General features: G+C 51.0%; 4 protein-coding genes across 4 annotated transcripts; 2 read left to right on the top strand and 2 right to left on the bottom strand.

Annotated features, from left to right (window-relative positions):
- Positions 1–123: 123 nt before the first annotated feature.
- EDB91DRAFT_1305789 (rab-GTPase-TBC domain-containing protein) lies at positions 124–2,356 on the top strand (the record flags this gene model as incomplete). The annotated part of the gene is made up of 9 exons (XM_041325043.1): positions 124–652; positions 701–880; positions 934–1,004; positions 1,052–1,246; positions 1,293–1,407; positions 1,458–1,640; positions 1,688–1,815; positions 1,868–1,963; positions 2,013–2,356. The coding sequence occupies 9 exons, from the start codon at positions 124–126 to the stop codon at positions 2,142–2,144; spliced, it is 1,629 nt and encodes a 542-aa protein (XP_041173533.1). The 3' UTR covers positions 2,145–2,356.
- Positions 2,357–2,414: 58 nt separating this feature from the next.
- On the bottom strand, positions 2,415–4,650 carry EDB91DRAFT_1252135 (uncharacterized protein; the record flags this gene model as incomplete). The annotated part of the gene is made up of 6 exons (XM_041323467.1): positions 2,415–2,591; positions 2,646–2,728; positions 2,786–4,292; positions 4,342–4,432; positions 4,482–4,543; positions 4,594–4,650. 6 exons carry the CDS (start codon positions 4,648–4,650, stop codon positions 2,415–2,417), a joined length of 1,977 nt encoding a protein of 658 aa, XP_041173532.1.
- Positions 4,651–4,789: 139 nt separating this feature from the next.
- On the top strand, positions 4,790–8,835 carry EDB91DRAFT_721132 (uncharacterized protein). Its single transcript, XM_041328197.1, has 8 exons — positions 4,790–5,096; positions 5,159–5,407; positions 5,462–5,664; positions 5,713–5,813; positions 5,876–7,005; positions 7,058–8,427; positions 8,481–8,522; positions 8,579–8,835. The coding sequence occupies exons 1-8, from the start codon at positions 4,846–4,848 to the stop codon at positions 8,668–8,670; spliced, it is 3,438 nt and encodes a 1,145-aa protein (XP_041173531.1). The 5' UTR covers positions 4,790–4,845; the 3' UTR covers positions 8,671–8,835.
- A 241-nt stretch (positions 8,836–9,076) lies between these two features.
- Positions 9,077–9,898, bottom strand: EDB91DRAFT_1305783 (uncharacterized protein; the record flags this gene model as incomplete). The annotated part of the gene is made up of 2 exons (XM_041325042.1): positions 9,558–9,898; positions 9,077–9,481 (listed from the first exon to the last, which is right to left on the bottom strand). The coding sequence occupies exons 1-2, from the start codon at positions 9,807–9,809 to the stop codon at positions 9,077–9,079; spliced, it is 657 nt and encodes a 218-aa protein (XP_041173530.1). The 5' UTR covers positions 9,810–9,898.
- Between the last annotated feature and the right edge of the window lie 2,162 nt (positions 9,899–12,060).

Below are 12,060 nucleotides of genomic sequence, written 5' to 3'. Positions count from 1 at the left end.
TAGCAAGAGGGAATATTCAATGAACGTGTCGCATTAAATTCATGCGTCGATTACATAATCCAATGTATAGTTAACCATGTATATGGGTGTGATAGTTTAGATATCCCTGGCGCGCCGTTCACAATGGCGGCGAAGCCCCCGCCAGCACGACCGCATATTGGCTTGCACTCGTCTTTCAATGCAAGAGCCAACACAGACTGGGGAGAAGACGATGTTTGGGATAGTGGATCAGACTCAGAATCACCTCGCCAGTCCACAATCTCAAATTCATGGCGACCTTCTCCTTCCCCATCATTTAGACGCCAGCCATCTCCGATAACAGCGCCGAAACCAGTCCCTCGAGCCTCTAACAACTCATCTTCCTCCAATATATCATTTTCATACACTCACCTCAATGCGCCCAGCCCTTCAAATGCAGATACCGTTCAACCAGCAAAGGGTGGATGGACAATGGTTAGAAAATCTAGCGCTTCACAGGACGCTTTAGGTGGCAAGATATCAAAAGATATCGATCCAAATGGCGATGCAGATGTCGACAGCGATATAGTCGTAGGCGATTTCGAGTCGGAAGTGGAGCAGACTACTGGCACTCGCACCAAAGCTAAACCAGACCAGGGCTCCATCAAATTTGACGCTATCGAGCTTGTGAACGGTACTGACATACATCCAGAGTTGCTTTGCATATCTAACAGACATGTAGATCCATTTCACAGGTTTCTCCGTTCTCCTCGACCATCGCCAGAACCGAGAACCCATCATAGGATGATGGGTCATTCCCCACGATCGAGTGATGCTGAGAAACTCTTGCGGGAGAGTTCAATTCGCACAAATCGACGACTTAAATTCATTGATTGTCTTAGCAAAGATGATGTTAACATGAGTGCGCGCTCTCGTAGGCTTTCACTGATCACGCACCTGAAGTTTCATAAACAGGCGAATTACGTAAATTAGCTTGGGCAGGTACTCCCAACGATCTAAGACCTGTTGTCTGGCCGATTCTTCTTGTGAGTCATCTCTCTTGTGTCTTGTTCTTTCTGACACCGGTGGTCAGGGATACCTTCCATTGCCATCAAATCTTCGAACTCCCACTCTTGCACGAAAGAGGGGAGAATATCTGTCATTGGTCGAGTTAGCATTCGCTAGGGATCGCCAAGGTCTCGACCAACAAATATGGCATCAAATTGAGATCGACGTCCCACGGACGAGACCCGGTGTACGTCTGTGGATGCAGGCATCCGCTCAACGTGTACGTAGTCACGATATTGTTCAAGCCGATGTTTACTTTCAAGTAGAGTCTCGAAAGAATCCTTTATGTCTGGGCAATAAGACACCCAGCAAGTGGATACGTTCAAGGCATCAATGACCTTGTTACCCCATTTTTCCAGGTTTTTCTCTCTGCTTACATTGGCATGTCAATTTTTTTTACAATGGACACGTAAGATTAAGATTGTTCGCAGATTCTGACCCAGAAGAGTTTGATACCTCTCTGCTCCCGACAGCTGTCTTGAATGCTGTCGAGGCAGATTCGTTTTGGTGCCTGTCACGTTTGTTGGACGGCATTCAGGACAATTACATCTCAGCACAACCTGGCATTCACCGAAGTGTCAAGCGCATGGCCGAGCTTGTTGCACGTATTGATGGTTAGTGTGTTGCCGTCTGTACGCAATGGTTGCTGATGGTCCAGCAGCTCCACTGTATGCACACCTCGAGTCGCAAAATGTTGAATTCATGCAATTTGCTTTCCGCTGGATGAACTGCCTTCTGATGCGAGAAATCAGTGTGAAAAACACGATCCGCATGTGGGACACGTATCTGGTGAGCCGGTTACCCCCTCGCAGGATGTCGGTTATTGATCAAAATCTGCCAGGCTGAAGGGGCAGATGCATTCTCTCAGTTCCACCTTTACGTGTGCTCCGCATTCCTCGTCAAGTGGAGCGAAAAGCTCCGGCAAATGGACTTCCAGGTACATATACCTTCGTCTTTTTCAGGATCGCATTTCTTATACGTGTCAGGGTATTATCATGTTCCTGCAATCCCTCCCGACGCAGGACTGGGGAGACCACGAGATCGAGATGCTCCTCAGCGAAGCTTTCGTGCTCAACTCAATATGGCACAACGCTCAAAGTCATTTTAATGCTAAATAGCTATCTTATCCATACTCCAACGGTGCAGCGTACGTGTAAGATGTGGTCTGAAGTAACTATAATGCGAAGGGAAAGGGGGAGGGCTGTTCGAGTCTTCAACCACTCGAAGAGAAGCACTATGAGCCCTTGTCAGAAATGCACGCAACTATGCTAGATGATGCTGTGAGCAAAGAAAAACGGAAAATGTGCAATGTATAAGCGAAGGTATGCGAAGGGAGTATGTAAAATTAGACATGGACGACATTAGAGGCACTGAAGTCAACAAACCCCTCAATTCGACTCCTTGACAGCCGTTGTCTCGCGCTCCAATGCGTCCTTGAGCTCCTGAGCTTGTTCAGGGTTTTTTACACGGATTCGGAAGGATGCTGGGGCACCGTCGTCATGTCCGACAAAGGATACCATGGTCTTCAACAATGTCGGAGTTAGTGAAGCAAACAATCTGAAGTTCTGTAGGCAAGTATGGGTTAGAAATGAATCGACTACCAAATGATGCCGACTAACAATGATGATCCTCCCGGTAGCGCTGTTTCGCATAAGTACGCGTCGTGCACCCGTCTCCTTATGTTTCTTCAAACGCAACATGCCTAAGAAAAGTCAGCAAGATGATGGATGAACGTGGAACAAACTAAAGAAACACTCACCAACACCAAGTTCCTTCCACTCGGACTTGTCAGAAGTCTTCGAAAGCTTGAAGACTTTCGCCTTCACAGTATACGTCGTGTCTTCATCTTCCTCACCTTCGCCTTCTTCATCATGATTGCTAGTCGGCAGTAGCTTCGCATCGTCTTGAACGGCCTCTTCGCCAGCAGAAGGTTGCGACCCTGATCGACTGGTGACCTCCATTGGTGGAGAAGTCGATTTGGTTGGTGGAGCACCAAAACTGAAATCCACAGGTGCGCTCGACGAAGCCATCGAAGCCCCATCCGCAGGCTTCGCAACGCCGAACCCGAACCCCACTGGATTACCAATACTCCCTCCCACCTTCCCAAATGTAAATCCGTTTCCTTTCGGTGGCGAACCTCCGCCGAACGTACCAAAAGCACTGGTGGGTTTGTCAGATGCGAATGTGCTGGGTGTTGGTGTGAAAGAGGGGTTTCCGAATAGACCGGTGGTGTTTCCGGTTTTAGGTTCTTCGTTTCCTGTGTCGGTTTTCGCGGATACCTTGTTGAATAGGTCTGAGGAGCCTGGGGTGAAGAGGGAGGGCTTGCTTGAGTCGGCGCTGTTACCAAATAATGATGTTGAGGTACCGAATGCTGATGTGGGCTTTGAGGATAAGTCGGAGAAAGTGGATGATGCTGCCTTGGACGACGCGAAGAAATTGGGAATGCTTGAACTGGAGCCAAAGGCGGAAGATGAGAATTTTGAATCTTCCTTGTCTTTGCTAGTTGCAGACGCGGGTGGTGGGGCGAAGGAAAATGGACTCGGACTTGATGAACTGGGTTCATCGGGTTTAGTCCCGAATGCAAAAGCTGACTTCGGAGCTTCTGAGGTGCCAAAGGGAGAAGGGGGTGCAGGAGTATCTTCACTCGGTTTGGCACCGAAATTGAAAGCTGCGGCCGAGGGGTTCGTGCTGGAAGATGATGTGGAGAAGGGGAAGACACTTTTAGGTGCCGAGCTCTTGTCCGTGTTTCCATTCATGGATGGAGTAGGTAATGATGGGGAAGCAAAGCTATTAAATCCAGAGAAGCCTTTTGGTACGGGAAATCCAGTTGCTGAAGGTGCAGCCTTCTCGGGCGCAGGAGGGGCAGAAGCAAATGCTTTCTGACTAGCGGCTTTGGATGAGCTGTCAAGGTCGGTTTGGACGGTAGTGCGCAGATTCTTATAGCTCTCAAGAAGCCCTGCGATGTCAACAAATGGATCCTGGTCTACAGCTGTTTGGACTGCTGACAAGAAGGAGACGTTAAGACCGCGAATAGACTTGTAGTATTTCAGTGCTGCATCGCAATCTTCATCTGGAGCACTCGGGGATGCATTGGCAGTAGTAGCTGATTGTACAACCGAGGCAAAGCCTTTGGTAGCAGCAGACGCGGAGGGTGCAACATTTGAGGCTGCGAATGCGGTGGGTGAAGGGGTGAATGAGAATGGACTTGAAGTAGCTCCTGAGCCAAACCCTGAGAAACCACCAAATTTCGGGGAAGCAGGGGGTTCCTGAACGGACATTATTGAAAGATTTGCAATGTGTTGACTAAGTACTCACTGAATCTGCGGGTGCAAGAGGTGCATTGGAGAGTCCGGCGAAAGACAAGGATTTATTTGAAGCCATGGCTCGCTTTGGCAAAGCACGTATGCTGGGTGTCGCAGAATAAGCATAGCTCATTACAGTTACTGCATACTCACTGCCGCTTTGTGAGGACAGACTCATCTGCCTTTTGGAAACCCTTACCAGGGTCGTCCACTTCCTGCTCGCGTCAACGTCAAGTCAAAAAAGCAAGCGAAATTAAGGACATACCTCTATGTCGTCGTCATTGTCGTCCTTGCTAATTTGTCTCTCTGCGCCTCTCTTCATGGTAGACAAAGGACGAACGGACTTGCCAGTGACCAAAGACTCTTGAAAGACCTTACAGTTCAAGTGAAATTATGTAATCAACAGATGGTCGGAGTTGTCGGGGTCGTGGACATGACAAGCATGGTAAAGTAATTGAGATACGTTTATCCCTTTCTATCCACCTTGCTGCGTTTCTCTTCTTAACACGCGTTAGTGATGTCGACGACGGTCATGGACTCTCGTTCTTCATCGCCAGCAACGCCTGAATCTTCTGACGGTACTCATCCTGTTGTACTACACCATGACCATGACCTACTATCAGCTTGGTATCACTCAATTCGTCCAAGGAAGACCATATCCGAAATTGGTGTTTGGGACAATGAGTCTTTGCACAGTGTCACGAACAAACCTGACAACGAGAACATGCTTCAACTTGATGACCTAATAGATGAGCATGCCTATGAAGAGTATGTCTTGTCACGTTTCTCTTGTCTGATCACCTTCTTGACGTGCCATGCCCTGGTTTTAGCTCGGCCTGCTCCGCGGCTGAATCTTCCCCTGTTCTACCTCAAGTTACTCCAGATTGTCTGAAACCGGAAGCAATCCACCCAACAGGCGACAGCATTGGATCTGCTGCGCAAACTCCTTTACTTGTTCCCTCCCATACCCAGATGCACTGCTCACCTGTAATCCCTCCCCCTGCTGCGCGCCCCCGCAAAAGGGATCCTTCTACTGCTCCGCATCGTGTAGTGTTCCCTCCACGGGAATCTTGCTTCAAGTGCGTTTATTTCTTTGTTTTAGTGTCTAGTTTTTTTATCTTTCATTCGTGAAGCCTTCCTATCCTGACTCCCAATATCCCTGAATATGGCACAAAGTCTCGTGTTGAGACTCAAGTGCGCGTCATTGTGGACTTGGCACATGCCAGCTCATCATCGGGAGAACCGTATCTTTACGATAGGGTAGGTTCGTGGAAATGGCTCAAACTTCCACCAGGCACTTTCACTAAGAAGCGCACGCGTCGGGAAGGGAAAATAGGTAATGACAATACTTCTCTGTCCTTTACCCAAACTCACTATTGACCAGACCCTTCTCCCTTGGATATGCTGCACCTAACTGCGACTGTGACCTGTGCTACATTACCACACAATCGCGTCCTAAGCTGCGGAAGCTGTAGAAACCGAGAGGTCGGTATTTCCGTGTCGTCAACGTTCCAGCCTAACCTAGGCTATCTCCATTCCCCCTTTAGGCAAAGCGTGTGGCCAGGAAAATCGCCGCTCGTGTCAGACCCAATCGGTCTGGCTCAGATACCCCAGAGGATGGCAATGACCGACCAAGAGGCACTAAGGAAGACACGACTAGCATCATTCAGTTCAACTGTCCTGAAGTCCTTGACTTCTCCACGGGGTCTGTCGTACTTCCTGTTCGTGTCACATGCTACTGCCGACATCACCGTGAAAAGGTCGGGTTTCATGTGCATTTTACGATGATGGATCACACCGGACGTACTGTCGGATCGGGAACGACGCCTCCGATTATGATTACGGATGACCACAAGTCGACAACAAAGTCAAATTCCGTGTTCAACCCTCTTACTGAAGCCGAAGTTGACTGGTCCCAGCTTGCACAAAGCGTGGAACTTGCGGAAAAGCGCGCGCCATCGAAGCGCAAGGCAGCGAACGTGAAAGGTCAGCCAAAGAAGCGAGCCAAACCATACGATGCTACTAGCAGGAATAACTCGGTGAAATTCGTGAGAGAGGCCAGCATTTCGGCCTCTCAGCCTTCAACAGTGCCTAGTTCCCGGTCTCCTACGCCCGCTCGCCTTCCGGTTCCCATGCCGTCTTGTTCGTTATCTCAGATTGAGAATGGCACCGTTCCTTCCGCAGCTGTGCCATTTGGTGTTAATGGGCCTCAAAACCCAGAAGACGCACAAGCTACGTCATTCGTTTTAAATCCAGTCATTTCGCCAGTATCAAGCTCTATCTCATCGCCTATCATTTCTCCCGTATCACCACCCATCCCACAACTCATTGCGCAACCGACACCATTCCTTTTCTTCAACCCTGGATCGCCGCCGCCCATTGTTTCACTTACTCTGCCTAAAATTCACCGTCTTATACCCGCGTGTGGTCCTACACATGGCGGTATTGAAGTGACTGTCCTTGGCGAGAATTTCCACCCTGTCCTTCAACTGAACTGCGTCTTTGGAGATGTCCGCGCGAGCTCTACCCAACGTTGGAGCGACAACACCTTAGTTTGCGTCCTTCCCCCACAATCCTCTCCGGGTGTTGTCGCCGTTTGGTTCGCGGGATTCGAGAAGACAAACGACCCCTCGGTTCCTTCGCTCTTCACATACACTGATGAGTCAGACAGGGCCCTGTATGTACACACCGATAGCCTTTTACCTTTTCCTCGCTTATTTCATTTCCAGAATGGAGCTCGCTCTACAGGTCGTCGGACTCAAGATGACAGGCAAGATCGAAGACGCAAAGAACGTGGCCCTTCGTATCGTCGGAAATGCAGGAAGCGAAGACCCTCCACGATCCTCAGACGCCAACGACATGATGCAAGTCGTCGCTTCGTCATCTTTGCGAGAAATACGACCACTGCTCTTTGTACACTCAGACGAAGGAGAAAACTTTGAAAGCACCATCGTCAAGTTCCTTTCCATGATTGACGTGTCTGTCGACAACCAATCGACTATCGCCGTGAGCGCTGCCGTTTCGCATGCCACGTCTAATGGGCAGACGCTTTTGCACCTTGCATCGTTCTTGGGCTTTGCGGAGCTTACGAAATTCCTGATTGCGCATGATATCGACTTGGACGCGCGCGATAGGAATGGTTATACGGCTCTTCATTTTGCTGTGCTGTCGCTATCCAAACCTTGTTTGCAGTTGCTGGTAGCGGCTGGAGCAGACTTGGAGATCGTGAACGGTCTTGGAAAGACTCCAGAGGATATTGCACCCGAGGGCTTCTTTGATGATATCCCCCGACAACGCTCTGTCAGCGTCGAAACTGAAGGCCAAGATGATGATGGTGAAAGTCACTGGGGTGACGTAGAGAGTGACGAGGGTGAAATTGTCATCGTCAAACGCCGACCGACACGGACTTTCCGTCGACGCACGCAAGATACCACGGAAGAAATACACCCGGAATCTCATACGGAACAAATCCCAGAACTGCCCAGCAAAGATACAGATACCAAGATGCCTCCTAATGCAACGGATGAGAAACAGACGGCGTCTTTCGTCGACATGATCCAGCGAACGCTTGCGCAGCTCCAGCCTCAAGGCATCATGCCCAATATACCCCAGCTTCCTCTTCCACACCTACCCGAGATGCCAGCTGTCCTCTGGGGCGCCCTCCCGCAGATCCCGATGGTATTCCCTATCTTCGTCCCGATAACAGGGTGGCCGTTCCTCGGCGACAAGCGGGAGCAGCAGCAGGATGATGGTGAAGGAAGGGATGCTGCTCATCCAGCTACACGAGCCGCACAGGAGCTGAAGGCGACTTGGGAGAAATGGATGGCCCTTGCTATTGCTACCGCAACGCTTCGTCCGGCACCTGTTGAGGAAGCGCCTCCGATGTATACGCCACGAGTAACGCCTGACGAACAACCGGAGGAACCTGTGGCTAGTACGTCGCGTGTTGAGGAACCTTCCGCTTTGGACGCGGAGGCACCTGCACGTCTTGCAGGACCGAGCAGGCGCGTTGGTTATGCTTCTGCCAGTGTGCCAGCTCAAGAAGTGGAGGCGTATGGCTATAGGCCTGTGAAGGATGCGCAGAAAGCGCAGCATGGGCGTAAGCATAGTTTCTGTACTCTAAATGGTGACGAGACTAATGCGTCTTTTCAGGCGACCGGATGCTCGTCCTGTTTTGGCTTCCTATTTTACTCAGTACGCCGCATTTCGATTTCTATCGGGATACATGATTGATCTTTTTTTCGTTTCAGTCTCTCTCCTGTGGGCTCTCCACCACGGCGTTCGTTTTGTTCTTCATGCTCTCAAGACCACGCTTTCTCTCAAGACTGGAATCCGTGCATGAATATCCTAGAGTTGACATATGCGCACCCTCTTACGTAGTTGAAAAATTGCATCTGACATGATTGTTATCGTCGAGGAGCACTTTTGTACACTATCCAACCCGGCATGACTACTTGATGTAGGATTGCTGTTCAATGGCGTATGTATGCTTATCGAGTATAGTAATGCTATTGAGGATAGCGGCTCAGATAACGTATTCCTACTTGTACCTGTGTTCCTTGAACAATGCCGACACCCTGCCTGAATTCATTGGTCCATGACTATCGAGATTAAACTGTAGATCGGTGCTGACAGAATATTTTAATGACGAGTCGTGGACTATATCATGCTGTCAGGGTCCGACGTGAGAAAAGAGTGTATTACCCCCTGGCGCTCTTGTCATTTCTGCCTGCCTTTGGCTGAAAGCTCTACCTGATTCGTTTCGGGCGTTTTGTGGGGGTAGGGACGGCAGATTCGCATGCGCCACCACTATCGAGCTGAAGTTCATCTGACCTGCGCTTTTTGGATGCGCCAGTATGAGACATAGCGGTATGGAGCTTCGGGGAAGGGACCATAACAGCTGGTAATGGTAGTGTAGGAGACGGAGTAGAGGGGGGATGCCACGAGGTGAGTTGGATGAGGCGAGACCCAGAAGCAACCCCCGCATGTGCGGCCACGACAAGTTCTGTGGGAGCAGCAAGCATGGGACTTGACAGTTCCCTCGTCGACATTTCGGAAGTGGAAGTGGGTACCAATGCTTGGATTGTCGACTTCTGGGGTTGAGGATCAATGACCGGTGGTACTTGATTGGGCTGCAGGTGGACGGTTCTAGGCTAAGGACAAGGAACAAGGCAATATCAGTTTCTAGGATCTTGCTACTGAATGACAAGAATGGTTAGAAATACATACCTTTGCGAGTTTCAGCCCTTCAGATAAAATAACGAGGCAAGGCCGCAGACCCTTCAAACACCACTGCATTTCGAGCCAGGAGAGGAGATGACGATTCCAGAAAGCCTGGAATATATGGTGGAGCGTGGCATCCCATGGATTGGGGGCATGCGAAAGATGGATGGCCCAGTTTTGACATGCATACTTGAGAGCATTGGAAGCTAATTGACCTTGTTCTCGTGCTTCATTTGCAAAAGTCACGAAGGCATTCATAGCATGGATGATTCCCCTGTGTGGTGGGGAAAGACCTTCTAGTGATGCAGAAGTGAAATGATCCTGGTGCCTTAATGCCAGAAATGTCGGAAACATCAAGAAATCTGGCAAGTTCTTGAACAGCTGGACCACTTGAAAGGCCGGCAACAAGGGCAACTCTGGGACAATGATTTGTTCACTGATTGCTTCCAATGTGCTCGAAAATTCTTCTATCATCACCCAGACAGATGCTGCAGGAGTGGACTGCCATGCTTAGCCATGGGGTGTCTGTAACCAATCTTGCCCGCCCTGGGTCTGCAGCCAGTCTCGCCCACCCTGGGTCTGCAGCCAATCTTGCCCACCCTGATTCTGTAGCCAGTCTTGCCCTGCCAGGGTCTGCAGCCAAGCCTGCCCTCCCTGGGCCTGCATCCACTCTCGCCCGGCTGGGATCTGCAGCCACTGTTGCCCATCTGGAGTTTGCGGCCAGGCTTGCCCACCATGGGCCCGCAGCCACTCTCTCCCGGCTGGGGTCTGCACCCACTCTCGCCCATCTGGGGTCTGCAGCCAGGCAGCCCAGGCCTGCCCTCCCTGGATCTGCAGCCACTTTCGCCCATCCAGGGTCTGCAGCCACTTTCGCCCGGCTGGAGTCAGCAGCCACCGTCGCCCATCCATGGTCTGTAGCCACCGTCGCCCGTCCAGGGTCCGCAGCCAGGCATGTGCACGCGGAGTCTGTAGCCAGGCATGCGCTCGCATGGTCTGCCGCGAGTCTTGCACACATGGGGTCTGCAACCAGTCCCGCATGCTCCAGTGCTGGATCTGCAGCGACTCTAGCATGCCCAAGGGGTGGGTCTGCAGCCAGTCTTCCCCGGCCATGGTCTGCAGCCAGTCATGCCCGTCCTGGGTCATCAGCCAGTCATGCCCGCCCTGGGTCTGCAGCCAATCTCGTCCTCCCCGGGTCTGCAGCCAGTCGTGTCCGCCTTGCGTCTGTAGCCAATCTTGCCCGCCATGGGTCTGCAGCCAGTCTTCCCGTCCTTGGGTCTGCAGCCAGGCATGTCCGTCCAGCGTCTCTAACCAAGATCGCAAATCTGAACTGCGATGTCCCCTAAGCCATAGCATACAGGTAAGGACTGACAACGGCTCTTGTCGCCGAACGAGGAAGGCTAATGAGTCTTTTAATCTTTGGGGGTCGTGTGGTTGCATGGCATAGCTATGCCTCTTCAATTCTGAGAGCGCATCTAGGAGGATCGCCCTTTCTGGAATGTCTTTCATCATCAAGCGGAAAGAGGAATATGCGAGTAGGGAGTGAGGCGATGGCATATCGTATACTTGGGGGAGGCTGCAGTTTGAGGGGTCTGAAACATAGTCACGAATAGAGGAGTGGTAGATATTCACGGGGAGACTGCTGTCGGTAGGAATATCCATGACAGACCGTAGCTGCATCAGTGCTGTCTCGACATCCCTACCCAGGCCAGAGCCAAGAAGTTTCGAGATTTGTGATATCGGCAGAGGGTTCGCAAGGGCACCAACAATGGACAAGTGTAGGTATGCGCGCCTAGGGTTAGCACATGTGGAGAGGATACAGTCGTATAACTTGTAAACCTCCGTTCCTGGTAGCAGCTCACTCGTTAGCTCGAGCATCAGCTGAAGCCGACTGTGAGGATCGTTGTCTTCATCATCAATAAACTTCATCATCGTAGACGCCATGATGAAACGTCTGCCCGCTCGACTCGCGAGCCGCTCAAGTTGATCCTTTGATGGCTGCGGGAAATCGGGGGGTGCCGACTTTGCAGCTCTCCGAAGGAATGCCGCAAGAACACATAGATGTCGTTGTCAACATCGGCGCCGTCTAACGAAATGATCGTAGCAATGCCCTCCCCAGAAATTTTCACGGGTATTTCGCACACCAGCGAGCGTACCTCGTCGTTCTGAAAGGCTTTACATATATGCGATTCCGAGCGACTCGTGAGCAGAATGTGCGTCACGGGCAGATCAGGCTCACGAAGAGCCCGTGCAAGGAAAAGAATGAGGTCAGCAAGCTCGGGCTCGGAGGTACACTCATCAAGAGCATCGACGACAAACGTCAAAGGCGAACATCCACGTAGCCTGAGTCGAAGCCTCCGGAGAGGTTGGAGAAAAAGCGCCTCCATCTGGTCGCAGAGAGATTTGTTGGCATCTAGAAGAGCGGGATTGTCATGAATGGTTTTTTTCACGTCCTCCCTGATGCCGGGGAAATTGCTGGCAAGCTGGTAGACAAGCGTCACAAAGAAATATC

The sequence above is a fragment of the Suillus paluster genome (genome assembly GCF_016628075.1).
Source record: "Suillus paluster strain FC165 chromosome Unknown EDB91scaffold_63, whole genome shotgun sequence".
Classification (NCBI taxonomy): Eukaryota; Fungi; Basidiomycota; class Agaricomycetes; order Boletales; family Suillaceae; genus Suillus; species Suillus paluster.
The sequence above is the reverse complement of the archived record's forward strand: the minus strand, read 5'-3'. Positions and strand labels throughout refer to the sequence as shown.